The 18,876-nt window shown below is 44.3% G+C and overlaps 1 protein-coding gene across 4 annotated transcripts in view; it reads right to left on the bottom strand.

The window, feature by feature from the left end:
• LOC109912035 (RNA-binding protein 7) overlaps positions 1-3,923 on the bottom strand; it is a 44,768-nt gene extending 40,845 nt beyond the window's left edge. For 3 of the 4 annotated variants that reach the window (XR_007265345.1, XM_048615427.1, XM_020511416.2), the window contains exons 1-2: positions 3,544-3,756; positions 2,893-3,055 (exon numbers count right to left, since the gene is read on the bottom strand). Coding sequence is in view for 3 of the 4 variants with exons in the window: in XM_048615427.1 (XP_048471384.1) it covers positions 2,893-3,055; positions 3,544-3,636 (256 nt within the window). In the remaining variant the exon portion in view is untranslated. The other variant, XM_048615428.1, reaches the window with a different exon arrangement.
• Between the last annotated feature and the right edge of the window lie 14,953 nt (positions 3,924-18,876).

The following is an 18,876-nucleotide window of genomic DNA, read 5'->3' as shown; positions in this document are numbered from 1 at the left end:
GCGGTTGAAGGAATGGATGCTTGTGGATACTTGTCAAGCTTCTTGAGTGTTGTTGGAGCTGCACTCATCCAGGTCGGTGGCGAGTATTCCATCACACTCCTGATTTGTGCCTTGTAGATGGTGGACAGGCTTTCAGGAATCAGGAGGTGAGTTACTGGCTGCAGTATTCCTAGCCTCTGACCTACAAGTCCAGTTGAGCTTCTGACCAACGATAACTCTCAGATGTTGACAGTGGGGGATTCAGTGATGGTAACACCAATGAATGTCAAGGGGCAGTGGTGAGATTGTTGCTTCTTGGTGATGGTCATGGCCTGGCATGTGTGACACAAATATTTGCCACTGGTCAGCCCAAAACTGGATATTGACCAGATCTTGTTATATTTGGACACGAACTGCTTCAGTGTTTGAGGAGTCAAGAATTTGCAATGTTCGGCACCAATCATCGGCAAACATTCCCACTTCTGACCTTATGACTGAGGGAAGGTCATTGATGAAGCAGCTGAAGATGATTGCACCTAGGACACTACCCTGAGAAACTCCTGCAGAGATGTCCTGAGATGGCTGACCTCCAACAACAATAGCCATCTTCCTATGTGTCAGGTGTGACTCAAACCAGCAGAGAGTTTGTCCCCTGATACCCATTGATTCCAGTTTTACTAGGGCACCTTAATGCTACACTCAGTCAGCTGTGTTGTGAAGTTGTGTAGAGTACTTGTGAATTGGAAGAGAGAAAGTTAGAATTTGTTTGTGAAAAAAGTGATGGGGTGGGGAGAAAAAAAAAGAAAAAAAAAAAAAGTGTGTAGGCCCTTTAAGAGGTGATGTGCTTTTCTAAGCTTGGAGATTTAGACAAAAGTGTCTGGAGCAGCTGCAGATGTACAGACAGTTCTGAAATTAAACCATATGTATCAATTGACTGTGTGGTTGAAAACCTAGGCTTGTTTTGATGTTAAGGCAACCAGCTTGGATGTCAGCCAATTACTTTAAACCAGGCACTTAAGAGACTGAAAACCAATCGAATTTAAATCTGATGGTGTTAACAACCTAGAACCAATCCTATTATAAGAAAGTTGACAGGACATCAAGGGTATATAAAAGGGTTTTTGAAAATCAGGATGAGAGAGAAGTGCCATCAGAAGAGTAAAACTCTGGCCCTCACAGAAATCTTTAGGCTGTCTGATTAAGCACCATCTAAAAAAGTACGACGGCACTCTTAGCCAATATTCCTGATATCACAATTCAACAGAGAAAGGTGTTCCTGGCTGAGGATCAGCCGAGAGGCACGGAGCACTCCAGAGGCACGGAGCACTCCAGAAGATGCATCCTGACTGTAGTTTTGAGAGTCTAAGTTTTAATTTTTGTTTTCTTATTACGTTGGATTATATAAGCAGGATTTGTATTTATTGGAACAGCATACCATTAGAATTTTGTTTTATTAGAGAATAGTTAGTAATTAAAGGGAAGTTGTTTGCTTTGTTCTGTTAATTTGTTCACTGTTAAGAGTTAGATAAATAAATTGTTACTTGTTGATTAGAGTGAGCGAAAGAATTTCATTTCATTTAACCTCTCCTTTATAACAGATTGGGAGGTGTGAGGCAGGTTACACCATTTTTCCCCCATTTCCTTTAACAGATTATGAGGTGAAGCGACCTTTTCTGGGTGTTTTGGTTTTAATTATCAGAAGGGTTCAAACCACCCCTCCGTAACAAATACAGCCTTGATGTCAAGAGCTGTCAGTCACCTCATCTCTGGAATTCAGCTCTTTTGTCCACGTTTGAACCAAGGCTGTAATGAGTTCAGGAGCTGAGTGGCTCTGTCAGAACCCAAACTGGGCATCACTGAGCAGGTGCTGCATGATAGCACTGTTGATAACACCTTCTATTACTTTACTGATGATAGACAGTAAAATAATGGGGCGGTAATTGGCCAGATTGGATCTGCCCTGTTTTTTACGTACTGGACATACTTCGGCAATTTTCCACATTGTCAGTTAGATGACAGTGCTGTAACTATATTGGAACAGCTTGGCTAGGGGAACAGCCAGTTCTGGAGCACAAGTCTTCAGTACTATTACCAGAATGTTGACAGAGCCAGAAGCCTTTGCAGTATCCAATGCTTCCAACCATTTCTTGATATCACGTAGAGTGAATCGAATTGGCTGAAGACCGGTATCTGTAATGCTGGGGGCTGCTGGAGAAGACCGAGATGGATCATCCACTCAACCATGAAGAGTGATGCGAAAACTTCAGCCTTATCTTTTGCACTGATGGGCTCTTCCATCATTGAGGATGGGGATATTTGTGGAACTTCCTCCTCCTCCACCAATGAATTGTTTAATTGCCTACCACCATTCGTGACTGGATGTGGCAGGACTGCAGACCTTAGATCCGAACCTTTGGTTGTAGGATCACTTGCTGCTTATGCTGTTTGGCATACAAGTAGTTCTCATCTTCAGGTATGCCTGGTGCTGCTCCTGGCATGCCCTCTGCACTCTCCATTCAGCCAGGGTTGATCCCTGGCTTGACAGTAATGGTTGAATGGGGAATATGCCAGGCCATGAGACTACAGATTGTGCTGGAGCATAATTCCAGTATTGTTGATAGTCCACAGTGCCTCATGGATACCCAGTCTTGAGTTCCTAGATCTGTGCGAAGTTTGTTCCATTTAGCACAGTAACAGTGCCACATAACACGATGGAAATACCTCTTAACTCCCTTTACTGCAACCAGTTCAAATATCATACTTGGACAGGTTTATATTCTCTCCGATTCAGAAAAAGGTGCAGTGACAAATTAAAAGCAAGCAGACGAAAAATGAAAGAAGCCTACCGGAATTCAAGCCATCACCCAATAAGGCCGGAAATAAACTGGAGTAATTCAGCCTTTCTGACTTTACCTGATCTGAACTGGATCTTGATAGCCTTTCCGTAGAGTTGTATTCCATTCAACAAGTTTTTCCCATAATGGACGGACTCCACGTGTTTAAAATGCACGAATGCGTACTGCTTTGATTTTCCATCCTTGTCCTTGGGGATCTTTACGGCGAGGAGTGGGCCAGACTGGCAAAGAAAAAAACGAAATGAGGGAGGATACTTATATTTAAAATCAAGTAGCGGGAAAGAGGGGAAAAGTATGAACTTTGAAAAAGTGCCTTGGGATTCAGAGTGTAGTTGGGGAATTTTAAACAAACCTGTCTGCTAAGTATGTAATCAACCAGTAAATAGAAAATTTGCTCAAGTGTCTCAGAAGTGAAAATAACCAAAGTTGTACAGCACGAATGAAACGTGCGGCTGGCTGATTGGATGGGAAATATGTGGGTATTTATTTCAAATTGTCGGTAAATTTCAGACACAAGATTTTGCTGATGGCTGCACAAAGCCGAATAACCAGTGGCTCGGCCGATTCATTAAACGGCGATAAAATCAAACTGACCAAGTAAACGCGGAAACAAAAATGAAACTGGATTTAAAATTAAAAGGAACAGCCCCTGAGCAAGAAGCGGAGACAAGTTCACTCCAGCCCGAGGCCTCACTAGGCCTAGGCCCACCTGCAGAAACAATTCAAACAGAAGCTCCTCCGTTACTCTCTGATCCAGATTCCCGATGAACAGCATCTTATCCGCATCATTTGATACTCCCATGGTGGTTTCAAATTAATGTCTACCCGTCTAACCCTCCCCTTAAACCAGATTTAGCTCAGACGCCTTTTCGTCCCGCTCGCTCCACTTTGGGCCTCACTTCCGCCCCGCTACAATCATCCGCGGGACTTACTTCCGCTTCGCTCCACTTCTCCATGGTTCCTAGTCCCGCCCTGTTACCGCCATCCACTGAACTCACTTCCGCCCTTCTCGGGTTCACTTCCGCCTTGTACACTAGCCTTCAGATCCTGCAGATGTCACGACTAAAATTTGATATGAATAGCACGTCAAACAGCGTTTTAGTTTTTTTTGTGTGACCCACCACCAAATCACCTGCTTAAACCAACGTAATTTTCAAGACATGGTTCGAAATTTAGTTCCAAGGTCGAATAGCTGTTGGGTAATTCTATTTACAGCTCATTTGATAGCAACCAGAAAACCAACAAACTAATGAAACCTTTGGAAACCTGACAACTTAGGAAATGAATATAATTCTCAAAGGAAATATAAACAGAAAGGGTTTGGCCTCTCAAGCCTGCACCATCATTCTAAGCCAACCTGTGATATTATCACACCCTCTGAAGCAGGTTGGACTTGAACTCAGCCCTCCTGGTTCAGAGGCAGGGACATTACCACTGAGCCACAATAAACCTAAACAATCACAATTCCTGCCAAAATCAAACCTTGCACCGGGGACCTTCTTATCTTCAGTTTAAAGATCGCCCAAAACTATTTTAGCCAAGCTGATCTATCATTGAGATCACAGCTGATCTGCCATGTATTGATTGCCAAATAAAGCCTCGTAATACAACTGATTAATAAAAATCTATCAATCTAAGAATTGACAATTGCAGTTTGTGATCTTGACTTCAAATATCGATTGTACGGGTGTTCCCTAACTTCAGTCCTGAGATGCTCTAATTTTACGCCTCCTTGGCCTGGGCTCATCTTACCTACCCTATCTAAGCTCCTTAAGATTGTGTGAACATTGACCAAATTACTCTCGTACATTGAATGCATAACAGTTATGTTCCAGCCCTTGAACTCCAGTTATTTTTGATTTCTTTCACTTATGTTGCTGCATTTTCTAATATTTTGGAATCTACAGGAAACAATCATTACAACTTTCTGTTTAAAGAAGGCAAAAGGACATTTTGGTGGGCACAGAGAAGTTTGGGCCAAAGGGCCTGTCTCCATGCTGTAGACTCTATTCATTAACTTTATTGGACACTATTCCATTACCAGCTGTGAAAAAAAAGTCAAAGAAATTTACTTTTGAAAGTAATTCTCCAATCAGAGAGGAGTTTTTATTCTTGACTTATTCACCATGGGATCATTGCAAGGCAGCAAGGGCAAAGGCAGCAAGTTCAGAATTGTGCAAAGTAAGTAAGCTTTCAACAATCAATGATTCTCTTCCATTTCCAGTTAAGCTGCCGCACTTTAATTGAACATTCTCATCCTCCGAAGATTAATACAAAAGCAATCCCATTCCTCTCAGATCACAGTGATATTTTCTAAGTATTCCCCTCTACCCTTCCCCCTCCAACAGATCAATCCTTTAATTTTTGGCGGCACAACCTCCCTCCTTTCAGAGTACTGCTCCCAGTTTCTCTCCTGTTCCGAAGTGTCTTCTGCCTATTTTCCACTCCTTCCAGTCATCATTCTTCCAGTTTCTTCCCTATTCAGTTCTATTTACCTCTCCTATTCATTTTCCTGACATTACTCCTACTTGACTCATGCTTCTGCTTGAAGTTATTCTGACGGCAGGTAGGAATGAAAGGTCACAATCCGAAACATTAATTCTGTTTCTGTCTCCACAGCTGCTGACAGGACTGCTCTATATTTCCAGAATGTTGTGTTTACTTTTGGAATTTCAACTGCAATGTATTGCAGGGGCTGAAACCTCTTCACACAGCAACAGACATGGATAGGAAATGGGCTTGCAGATTGGATTCATGAAGCACTAAACTACATGGGAAACCTGGATGGTTCGTATATGGGTTATCTTATTATTGAATGGCACATTATGTTCCACTGTGACCTAAATTCCAAGGGTTCTACCAAAAATGAGCCTGGGGCAGTCTCATGAAATGTATGCACGTGGGACCTTAACACAAATCTGCCTGACAATTTAGCAAGGTGATAAAACATCACTTGAGTGCAGAATAATGAGAAAAACTTAATAGGCTGTGGAACGGCACAGTCAATCAGTGGTTAGCACTACTGTCTCACAGCACCAGGGACCCGGGTTCGATTCCAACCTTGGGCAATTGTCTATGTGGAGTTTGCACATTCTCCCCATTTCTGCATGGGTTTCCTCCAGGTGCTCTGCTTTCCTCCCACAGTCCAAAGATGTGCAAGTTAGGTGGACTGGTCATGCTGAATGTGGGTTTACGGGATTTGGTAGGGTGTCCAAGCAGGATGCTCTTCAGAGGGTTGGTATGAATGGCCTCATTCCATACTGTAGGGATTCTATGATAAATTAAATAGTTGGATGAAACAAAGGAGAGAATGTACGCCTTGTTATACTGACATAGAATGTGCAGAGCTTCAGGTCCAGAATATTTCATTCCAGGAACGGACATTTTTCATCCTCATGGGCAAACAAAAAAAAAGCACATTCCTAGATCTGAAGAGATAATGTACAAATTTAGTAATACTTTCTCATCTTTAGTAATGATTCATTTAGAATCTACACACCTGGAATCCATCTTTGTACCTCCACTAGAAGAGGACCAATATACCAAACAGGTCCATGCTGGACCATTTTACAATTCTCTTGTTAATCAAATAATTTGACTACAAACTCACAAGATGGTGGCAGGCTAAGTCGTTCCATTCAGAGCTCCACTCTGGTTGCCAGTTCTCTTTCTCTTTCTTTTTTCGTTCTTCTTGTTTTTTTTTCCCTCCCTCCTCTCTCAGTCTGTAGTAATTTTATCCAATCCCCACCCCTTTGTACTACCTACCTAAGGAGTTGGGAAGGAGTCAGGTTGCAACTGGGAACAATGTGGTGGGAGGTGAGTGGGTGGATTGTGTCCTGCAGTGACAGCAGATCGAATGTAGGCTGGAGTGACGGTGCGGATCAAGAGCGGGCCAGCGAGGCATCAGCGGCAAGGTCGGGTCATTGAGGCAGCCCAGAGCAGGGTGCTGGCAGAGACATGCCAGGGGCTGGAAAGCCCTGAGTGGAACTGCGGCAGTGGAAAGGAAAGTTGATGTGTTAATGTTAAAGTTAATGTGAATGGTACCATGTATGTATGGCAAAGGTACACACTTATCACTGTATTTTTACATTGAATATATGTGACAATAAATGATTCAATTAATCAATCAAGTGCAGAATCAATGTCCACAAGTAGCAGCGCACAATCTCAGCTAACTTTGATGCTTCAGTACTGACCTCCCCATGTATCAATCAATTACTGTATTTTCCCAAGAGAAGTCTGCAGTACAGTAGTTTGCAATTTTTTTGATGGTGCCTTGGATGATTTGTGATGATCACATAGATATTGTTTTTTTTTTAGAATTAGAATCCCTACAGTGTGGAAACAGGCCCTTCGGCCCAACAAGTCTACACCGAACCTCAGAGCATCCCACCCAGATCCATCCCTCTATGACCCACCTAATATACACCCTCTACCTCCCTGAACACTACGGGCAATTTAGCATAGCCAATCCGCCTAACCTGCACATCTTTGGACTGTGGGAGGAAACCGGAGCACCCGGAGGAAACCCACGCAGACACGGGGAGAATGTGCAAACTCCACACAGACAGTTGCCCGAGGCTGGAATCGAACCCAGGTCCCTGGTGCTGTGAGGCAGCAGTGCTAACCACTGTGCCACCGTGTCGCCGGTTTGGTCTGAGACAACACCCAATAGTAATCTGCTTAGGGATCCAGCCGTCAGCTATGCGGGAGATCATGGCATTAAAATTTTCTGGAGGGTGGTCTTCTTGTTGTTGAGCTCAGTGCAATATGAACTTCACTGATTCTGGTTTTGTCCTGCCATCAGATTCACATGATGGACCCCAGTTGCCTTGCAGGAAGCATTGCAGAGCTTTTATGGTACCTGTAACAGACTCAGGGTTATGCATCAAATGGCTGGCAGTAACTACAAAGGTCTACTCCAATTTGATTTTAATCTTCACCTAAGTGCCATGCTGTTTCCAGGCATGACCACGGAGTCAGCCAAATGGAAATACAAGGATGCAAAGATAGTGGCATTCCTTCAGGGCACACTAGCAAAGTATGAGAATTTCTCCCATGTCTTACTAACAAATTTCTTGAGAAGCAGAAAATCTTTATCTGAACATATGCAATTCCAAAGATCTTAGATACCTCCGAGTAAGTCAGCCTCCCCTATGAACACAATCTCAACACCATTCTGAACCCACAGCTTACTTCTTTCATCTAGTAGATCTTCTGCTAGGCATACAATTCACAATTTTTGAAACACAGTCTGTGTGTTTCAGTGTTCCCATTGTCTGTGCTGAGACCCTAATTAACACCACTACCTACAGAACTGAAAATATTCTCCCATTTTACAAACTCCACTGATCAAACTCCTCTCCCATACAAAGTTCAATATTCTGACTGGCCTCCTATTTAACAAGTTCAGCTAGGTCCCAGTCACTCCAAAGTATCAAAATCAAGTCTACATCCTTATTTTCCATCCTTTCCCTTATCTTAACTGTGCAGCCTCTTTTCAAGCCAAGCAAATTCAATTTAGCTTAATCATGATTCTGCACCAACAGTCCAGTATCAGATAACATTTATTTCATCACTGCATTGCAGCTCTTTAAAATTTTCCTAAATTATATCACATTATTGTCCCAAACACTATTGTTGAAAGGGCTCTCAAGAACCTCACTGATCTAACAAAAAATTTTGTCTTCTCTTGCTTTTCAAAGCCTGACTTCAATACTTACCATTCAGTTTTCACATCTAATGAATATATACCCAAACAATGGTTTGGTATTTAAAAGGGTGGCTGACCTGATATGTTTGCGAGCAATTTCTATTCGAAAAGTAGAATACTGCAAAGGCTTAAAGTCTATAGTAAAATCGAAGTATCTGAATTTCCCCTCTCACTCAGCATTTTGCTTTCCTTCACTTGATATCTTGCTCTTCTATTTCACTCGGTATCTTGCTCTCCTTCTTCACTTGGCATCTGGCTCTGCTTCACTCAGCTACTCTCTCCCTCCTTTGCTTCGGCATCTTGTTCACCTCCTTCACTCAGTGTCTCACTCTTTCACTCGGCTCAATCCCCCCTTTACTTGGTGCGTCGCTCCCTTTTACTCAGTGTCTCAATCTCTTCCTCCTTTCAACATCTCATCCTTCTCCTTCACTCAGCATCTCAGTCTTACCCTCACTCTGTGTTCTATTCTCTCCATTCACTTGGCAACTCACTTTTCCTCTTGACTCGTTTCTCACACTTATCCTACTTATCTCGCTCTCCTTGAGTCAGCATCTCACTCCTTCCTTCACTCCGTGTCTTACTTTCTTTCACCAGGTTATTCAGTCTCTTTCACTCAGCATCTCATGTTCCACCTTCACTCAGTGTTTTGCTCTCCTTCCCTTGACTTCTTGCTCTTTCACTTCAGTCAGTATCTCACTTTCCCCTTCACTCAGCGATTTGTTCTCTTTCACTTGACTTGTTCTGCTTTTCATCTTAACTCAAATTGTTTCATTTCCTTTTCACTTTCAAGCTATTTCATATTCTCTAGCTCCTTGTTTCACTGCACTAATCTCTCTCTTTCTTTCTCATTTGCCATTGTCTCTAATTCAAGCTGCTTCATTTGCAATTCAATTCTAGACATTTTCATTAATTCCCATTGCATTCCTGGCAATTAGAAATGCTGAACTCTTGCTACAATTATCTCCCTTTTCTTCATGGACATAGGCAACTCCAAGGTCAGCTTGCCTGCCAATACCAAAAGCTTTCCCTTACTCACCTTCTGTAAACCAACCCACTGACTTCTTCCAGACCCAGGAACTCTTAGCCACTGAAAAAAGCCAGCATCACACAAGGCACACCCTATTTTAACCTAGTGAATGTATTACGAAGTTAGGTAGAGAAATTGTGAGGTGGAAGGCAGGAAGCTAAAATGTGTGGTTCCTTTAAGAGATTTGTGCTTTGTTTGTAATGTATATCTGTGAGCAGCAGCTGAAGTTGCCAGTACAGAAAGCCTCAAAAAGTGAAACAAGTGTATCAAAAAAGTCTTACAGGTGGCAGCCAAAACAGCAGTCTTGTTTTGATGGTGTGACAATGAGCTTGAATTCAGCCAATTAATTTAAAACCAAACTCAGCGATTCAAAGCCAATTGAATTTAAATTTGATGGCGTTCACAACCTGAAACCAATCATATAAGAAATTGATTATGTCATTACGGGTATATAAGATGAGAGCATTTGGAAAAGTCGGAGACAACCAACTGCCATCTGAAAGAGAGAGACAACTGCCACCTGCCAGCGTTAGCACCATTCAGCTCGCAGAGAAAGCCCATCTAATGAGTCAAAGGTAACACGGTATTTTAGCTCCAAGTCCTCATTGAACAAATTATCGAAATAAACCATCCCTGACAGCAGAATTAGTGGAAGAAAGGTGTTTGTGAAGAGATCGGAGATGACGGAGGATTCCAGAAGACAGTCTGTGCAAGCTTGGAGAGATTAAGTTATAATTTATTGCTTCTTATTAATTGGGTTTCTAATCGTGGGACCTGTTTTTATTCAAACAGCATTCTAGTTGAATTTAGACAAGTTAGGGAGTAGTTAGTAGTCTGGGGGGAATGGCAGTTTGTTATTAATTTTGTTAATTTGTTCATTGTTGGGTTAAAAAAATAAAATGTTTCTTGTTACTTGTAAAGTGGAGATCAGGGATTTTTTTTTTCTTTTGACCACTCTTTTAAGAGATTACGAGGAGAAAGGCGAGCTTCTCTGAGTGTTTAGAGGGTAATTATTACAGGGGAACCGCTATTCCTGTCATAACAGATCGGGGCTTGTGTTTTAGTTTAATTATCAGAGGGATTCAGCCATTCCCTGTTGTAACAAAGCAATACCTGAGAAGTGAGAAGTGAACACCACTCTCACTCCTCACTGTCTTTCAGTCCTCTAATCCTAAACCCAAAATGGTATCAGAAATTTCATTCTCAGACAAAACCCCAATTTTGTTATGGATCAGGCACCCCCACCGCCCCCTTCCCCTCACCCCCCCCCGCCAAAATATAGTCAGAAGATAGGCTAGTCCCAAACTTATATATTTTTTTAAAGGCTAGTGTAAGACGCTGTGTTTCAGATATAATTCCTTTGGCCCACCACTAGGCTTTAAGCAAAATGCACTTTATTCTTACAACATGGTTAAAATACAAATGAAAATAAGAACTGGCACCACTATTGAAATACATAGCAAGGTAAAGTATTATTTAACCACTAATCCTCAACTGTTCCAATATCAGCAGCATCCCATAAACACACCCTTTGGCAGGAATGCATTCAGCAAAATAGTTCTGGGTCTCATGTGTTGCAGAAATCTTACTAACGAATTGAAAGCCAACCTAAAACTCTTTCTGGGTCTGTGTGAGCCCTGACCCTGCCCACTCATGCTTCTATTGTCTCATTTGAAAAAACTCACTCAAGTAAAATCCAAAAGCTGTTTATCAATTGCCTGTGTGAAGGAGACACACCACTGTGGCAACATCTCTCTGCATGAGAAACAGGACAGAACACATCTCTATTAAAGGCACATTACTGTTATATTCTACACCTCTTGGCGTCTCAATCTTACCCATTATTCAATGTCTCGCTATTTTCCTTCACTCGGTATCTCCATCTCCTCTTCACTTAGCGTTTCGCACTCTCAAGTCACTTGACGGCTCACTTTCCTTTTGGCTGGTCTCGTCAATCTCCTCTTTTGCATGGTGTCTCGCTCTCCTTCATATTTCACTCCGTTCTTCACTTGGTATCGCGCTCTCTTTTACTCAGCATCTCACTCCCTCATTCACTCGGTATGTTGCTTTCCTTCAGTCAGCATTTCACTTTCCCCTTTCACTCAGCGATCTGCTCTCCTTCATTTGATGTCTTGCTCTCCTATTTCACTTGGTATCTTGCACTCCCTCTTCACTCGGCATTTAGCTCTCCTTCACTCAGCAACTATATCCCTCCTGTCCTTCGGCATCTCGCTCTCTTCCTTCACCCAGTGTCTCACTCTGCCTTTCACTCAGCATTTTGTTCTCCTCTGCTCAGTGTCTCCCTCTCCCTCTCCACTCGGCGTCTCGCTCTCCTTCAATTGGCGTCTCATTTTCCTCTTGTCATGACATTTTTCCTATTTACTCAGCGTCACACACTCCCCCTTCACTTCCAACCTACTCTCCCTCTTGTGGTCTTGCTCAACCTTTTCAGATGGCCTCTAATGCTCCTCCTTTTCTCAACATCTCATTCTCCTCCTCACTCAGCGCCTTGCTCTCCTCCTTCACTGTGTCTCACTCTCTCCTTTTATTCAACGCCTCACTCTTCTCCTTCATTCGTTATCTTAATCCTGCCTTCACTCAGCGTCTCACTGTCTCCATTCACTTGGCGACTCACTTTCCTCTTGACTTGTTCTTTCACTCTCCTCCTTTGCATGGCATCTCACTCTCCATCACCTAGTATCTCACTCTCCTCCACTCAGCATCTCACTTGCCCCCAGACTTTTGCTCTCCTTCACATCTCACTCCCTCTTCACTTGGCAACTCACTCCCTCCTTTCATTCAGCATCTCAATCTCCTCCTTCACTCAGTGTCTCACTCTATCCCTTCACTTGACATTTCATTCTCCTTCACTCGGCAACTCAGTCCCTTCTTCACTCGGTCACTTGCTCTCCTTCAGTCAGTGACTCACTCCCTCCACTCGGTGTCTTGCTCTCCTTCAATCAGCAACTCAATCCCTCCTTCACTCTGTGTGTCACTTCCTTTTACTCAGTATCTCAATCTCCTCATTCTCTCAACATCTCACCTTCCTTCTTCACTCCGCATCACAGTCTTGCCTTCACTCAACGTTTTACTCTCTATTCATTTGGCAACTCACTTTTCCTCTTGACTCGTCTTCTCACTCTTATCTTACATTTATCTCGCTCTCCTTCACTTGGCATCTCACTCCCTTTTTCACACCATGTCTCGCTTTTCTTCACAAAGCCATTCACTCTCCTTCACTCAGCATTTCACTTTCCACCTTCACTCAGTGTTTTGCTCTGCCCTTTCACTTGGTGTTTCATTCTCCTCCTTTGCTCGATGTCTCACTCTCCTTCAATCGCCATCTCATTTTCCCCTTCTCATGGCATCTTCCTCTCCCTGTTCACTCAGCGTCACTCTCTCTCTCCTCACGCAGCATCACATTTCGCCTTCACTCATAGTCTTGCTCAACCTCTTCACTCGGCATCTCACTCTCCACCTTCACTCGAAGTCCTGCTATTCTCCTTCACTCGGTATCGCAATCTCCTTCTTTACTCAATGCCTCCCTCTCCTCCTCCACTCAGTTGTCTTAATCTTCCCTTCACTTGGTGCCTCACTCTCTCTATTCACTTGATGACTCACTCTCCTCTTGATGCGTCTTCTCACTCTCCTTCGCATGGCATATTGCTTTCCTTCACTCAGCGTTTTGCTCTCCTTTCACTTGATGCCTTGTTCTCCTACTTCACGCGGTATTTCGCTCTCTCTCTCTCTCTACACTCGTGTCTCACTTTCCGCCAATTGGCATCTCATTTTCCCCATCTCATGGCATCTTGCACCCCCTGTTCACTTAGCATCACTCTCCACCTTCACTTATGGTCTTGCTCAACCTCTTCATTGGGCACCTCATACTTCTCCTCTAAAGGTCTCACTCTCCCCCTTCACTCAAAGTCTTGCAATCCTCCTTCACTCGATATCACAATCTCCATTTCACTTGGCATCTCAGTCTCTCTAATCACTTGGCAACTCACTTTCTTCTTGACTCACCTTCTCACTTCTTCTTCGCATACCATATCACTCTCCTTCACTCAGCATCTCACTCCATCCTTCACTCACATCTTGCCCTTCTTCGCTCAGTATCTCAATCTCCCCTTGACATCTTGCCCGCTCTTCATTTATCGACTCATATCCCTCTCGGCTCATCTTCTCATTCTTCTTCACATGGCGTCTTGCCCTCCTTCACTCAGCATCTCAATCTCCTTCATATAGCATCTCACTTTTCCCCCTCTACTCGGCATTTTTCTCTTCATCACTTGAAGCCTTGTTCTGCTACTTTGCTCATTATCTCATTCTCCCTCTTCTCTTGGCATCTCGCTCTCCTTCAATTGGCATCCCATTTTCCCCCTCTCATGGCATCTTGCTCTCCCTGTTCACCCAGCGTCACACTCCCCTTGACTCGCCACCTTACTCTCACCGTTCAGTTGTCATCTTGCTCTACCTCATCTCTTCAAATGTCTCATGTTCCTCCTTCTCTCAACATCTCAATTTTTTCCTTCACACAGTCTCACTCTCTCTCCTCACTACACCGTGCCTCACTCTCCACCTTCACTCAGTGTTTCACTCGACCACTTCACTCAGTGCCTTGTGCTCTCCTTCTCTCAACAAGTCATTCTCCTCCTTCAGTCAGAGCCTCACTTTCCCTTTTCACTTAGCACCCTGCTCTCCCTTTCATTATCTTCATTCAGCATCTTGTTCTCCTTCACTCAGCCATTTACTTAATGCCTCACTCTCCTCCTTCACTCAACATCTCGCTATCCTCCTTTACTCGGTATTTGAATCTTCTCATCACTCAGCATCTCGCTCTCTATTCACTTCACGACTCACTTTCTTGTTGACTTGTCTTCTCACACTCCTCCTTCATTTGGCATTTAACTCTACTTCACTTGGCGTCTTGCTCTCCTTCACTCAGCAACTCACTCCCTCCTTAATGCAGCATCTCTCTCCTTTATTCAACAACTTGCCCACAACTGATGTTAGGCTCACCGTTCTATAGTTCCCTGGGTTTTCCTTAACACCTTTCGTATATAGTGGCAACCACGTTAGCCAATCTCCGGTCTTCTGGCACTTCACTTGTGGCTATCAATCATACAAATATCTCAGCAAAGGGCCCAGCAATCACTTCCCTAGCTTCCCACAGAGTTTTCCTGATATACCTGATCAGGTCCCAGGGATTTATCCTTCTTCATGGATTTTAAGCCATCCAGCACCTCCTCCTATGTAACAAGGACATTTTTCAAGATGTTGCCATTCATTTCCGCACACTCTATATCATCCATATCCTTCCCCACAGTTATCATATATGCAAATTACTCTTATAGTATCTCACCCATTTCCTGCGGTTTCACATACAGACAGCCTTACTGATCTTTAAGGAGCCCTACTGTCTCCCTAGTTACCCTTTTGTCCTTTATATGTATTTATAAAATCCCAATGGATCCTCTTTAACCTTATTTGTCAAAGCTATCTCATGTTCCCTTCTTGCCCTCCTGATTTTCCTCTCAAGCATACTCCTACTGCCTTTATACTCTTCTAAGGATTCACTCAATCTCGCTGTCTATACCTGACATAATTTTCCTTCTTTTTCTTGGGCCAAGGAGGGGCAGATGGAGTCTAATGTAGATGAATGGGAGGTGCTGCATTTTGGAAAGGCAAATCAGGGCAGGACATGTACACTTAATGGTAAGGTCCTGGGGAGTGTTGCTGATTAAAGTGACCTGGGAGTGCAAATTCATTGTTCCTTGAAAGTGGAGTCACAGGTAGATAGGATGGTGAAGAAGTTGAGATAACAAGGTGTGGAGCTGGAGGAACACAGCAGGCCAGGCAGCATCAGAGGAGCAGGAAAGCTGACGTTTCGGGTCTGGACCCTTCTTCAGAACTGGGGGAGACGAAGGGGGCTTTGAAATAAATGGGGAGGGTGGTGATAGAAGGTGGATAGTGGAGCAGATAGGTGGGAGAGAAGATGGACAGGTCAAGGAGACAGGAATGAAGCTAGTAAAGGTGAGTGTAGGTAGGAAGTTGGGATGGGATAAAAACAAAGACAGAATTCTCCGTGTCCTCACGTATCACCCCATTAACCTCCGGATTCAACGCATCATTCTCCGCCATTTCCGCCACCTACAATCCGACCCCACTACGAAGGATATATTTCCCTCCCCATCCTTATCTGCCTTCCGGAGGGACCGCTCTCTTCGCGACTCCCTCGTCCGCTCCACACTCCCCACTAGCCCTACCACCCCCAGCACCTTTCCTTGCAACCGCAGTAGGTGCTACACCTGCCCCTACACCTCCCCCCTCACCTCCATCCCAGGCCCCAAAAATACCTTCCACATTGAACAGATGTTCACCTGCACATCCGCTAATGTGGTCTATTGTATCCACTGTTCCCAATGTGGCCTCCTCTACATCGGGGAGACCAAGTGGAGGCTTGGAGACCACTTTGTGGAGCACTTACGCTTGGTTCGCGACAAACGACAACACCTCCCACTCGCGAACCACTTCAGCTCCCGCTCCCACTCCTTGGACGACATGTCCATCCTGGGCCTCCTCCGGTGTCACAACGATGCCACGCGGAAACTGGAGGAACAGCACCTCATATTCCATCTTGGAACCCTACAACCCAATGGTCTCAATGTGGACTGCACTAGCTTGAAAATCTCCCCACGCCCAACCTCATCCCAAGACCAGTCCCCCTCTCATCGTCGCCTCCTTGACCTGTCCATCTTCTCTCCCACCTATCCGCTCCTCCCTCCTCACTGACCAACCCCCATCCCAACTTCCTACCTACACTTACCTTTACTAGCTTCCTCCCTGCCTCCTTGACCTGTCTGTCTTCTCTCCACCTATCTGCTCCACTATCCACCTTCTATCACTGTCCCCCCCATTTATTTCAAAGCCCCCTTCCCCTCCCCCATTTCTGAAGAAAGGTCCAGACCCAAAACGTCAGCTTTCCTGCTCCTCTGATGCTGCCTGGCCTGCTGTGTTCCTCCAGCTCCACACCTTGTTATCTCAGACTCCAGCATCGGCAGTTCCTACTATCTCATAGTGAAGAAGGTGTTTGGTATGCTTTCCTTTATTAGTCAGTGCATTGAGTATAGGAGTTGGGAGGTCATGTTGCAGCTGTACAGGACATGTACTTTTGGAATACTGTGTGCAATTCTGATCTCCCTGCTCTATGAAGGATGTAGTGAAACTTGAAAGGGTTCAGAAAAGATCTACAAGGATGTTGCCACGGTTGGAGGATTTCAGTTATAGAAGGAGACTGAATAGGCTGGGGCTATTTTCCCTGGAGCATCAGAGGCTGAGGGGTGACATTATAGAGGCTTATAAAATCATGAAGGGCACGGGAAGGGTAAACACAGGTCTTTTCCCCGGGGTGGGGGAATCCAAAACTAGAGGGCATAAGCTTAAGGTGAGAGGGAAAAAATTTAAAAGGGTCCTAAGAGGCAACTTTTTCTCACAGAGGGTGGTGCATGTATGGAATGAGCTGCCAGAGGAAGTGATGGAGGCTGGTACCACATTTAAAAGGCACATAGATGTGTATATAAATAGGAAGAGTTTAGAGGGATATCGGCCCCAAATGCTGGCAAATGGGACTAGATTAATTTAGGATATCTGGTCAGCATGGACGAGTTGGACCAAAGGGTCTGTTTCCATCTTGTACATCTCTATGACTCAACGACTCTATTCAGTGACTCAATCTCCTCCTTCGCTCAACTTTTTGCCCTCTTCCTTTGCTCATTGTCTAGCTCTCCGCTTTCACTTGGCGTCTTGCTCTCTGCCCATCGGCATCTCACGTTCCCCTTCTCATGGCATCTTGCTATCCCCTTCACTCAATGTTCTTGATATTCTCCTTCACTCGGCATCTCAGTCTACCCTTCACTTGGCAACTCACTTTCTCTTAACTCATGTCTCACTCTTATCCAACAGTTATCTAGCTCTCCTTCACTTGGCATCTCACTCCCTCCTTCAATCCGTGTCTCCCTTTCCTTCACCAGGTTATTTATTCTCCTTCACTCAGCACCTCACATGCCCCTTCACTCAGTGCTCTCCTTTACATGATGTCTTGCTCGTCCATTTCACTCAGTATCTTGCTCTCCTTCGCTCAGCAAGTCACTCCCTCCTTTCCTTTGACGTCTTGCTCTCCTCCTTCACTCAGTTTTTTGCTCTGCCCTTTCACTCCCTCCTTTAATCTCCTCCTTTGCTCAGTGTCTCGCTCTCTTTCAATCGGCATCTCATTTTCCCCTTCTCACAGCATCATGCTCTATTCACTCAGATTCACACAGTCCCCTTTCACTTTCCACCACGTGCTCACCTTTCACTTGTAGTCTTGCTCGACCTTTTCACACAGGGTCTCATGCTCCTCTTTCTCCCAACATCTGATTCTCCTCCTCACTCAGTGCATTGCACTCATCCTTCATTCAGTGTCTTGCTCTCCTCCTTGAATCGGTATCTCAATCTTCCCTTTACTCAGTGTCTCACTCTCTACTCACTTGGTGACTCACTTTCCTCTTGACTTGTTCTTTCACTCTCCTCCTTTGCATGGCATTTCGCTCTCCATCACCTTCCTTCACAGGGTTATTTACTCCCCTTCACTCAGCATTTCACTTGCCCCCAGCATTTTGCTCTCTTTCACTCGGCATCTCACTTGCCCCCACCCAGACTTTTGCTCTCCTTCACTTCATGTCTCACTCCCTCTTCCCTTGGCAACCCATTTGCTCATTTCATTCAGCGTCTAACTCTTCTTCACTCAACATCTCACCCTCCTCCTTCACTCAGTGTCTCACTTTAACCTTTCACTTGACATTTCATTCTTCTTCACTCAGCAACTCATTCCCTTCTTCACTTGGTGACTTGCTCTCCTTCAATCAGCAACTCAATCACTCCACTTTGTATGTCACACTCTTTTACTCAGTCTCCTCCTTCTACTAACATCTCACCCTCCTCCTTCACTTGGCATCTCAGTCTCACCTTCACTCAACATTTTACTCTATATTCACGTGGCAACTCACTTTTCCTCTTGACTCGTCTTCTCACTCTTATCTTACATTTATCTTACTCTCCTTCACTCGGCATCTCACTCTCTCCCTCACTCCATGTCTCACTTTCCTTCACAGGGTTATTTACTCCCCTTCACTCAGCATCTTACATTCCCCCGTTACTCAGCATTTTGCTGTCTTTCCCTTGACATCTTACCGAGCGAAGTGGAAGAGTATTTCACTCACTTTCACTCAACAAGTCACCTCTTTCCTCTGGCGTCTCACTCTCCT

The sequence above is a fragment of the Rhincodon typus genome, chromosome 32 (assembly GCF_021869965.1).
Source record: "Rhincodon typus isolate 14 chromosome 32, sRhiTyp1.1, whole genome shotgun sequence".
NCBI classification, from domain to species: Eukaryota; Metazoa; Chordata; class Chondrichthyes; order Orectolobiformes; family Rhincodontidae; genus Rhincodon; species Rhincodon typus.
This window is presented reverse-complemented; position numbering and strand designations above follow the sequence as displayed.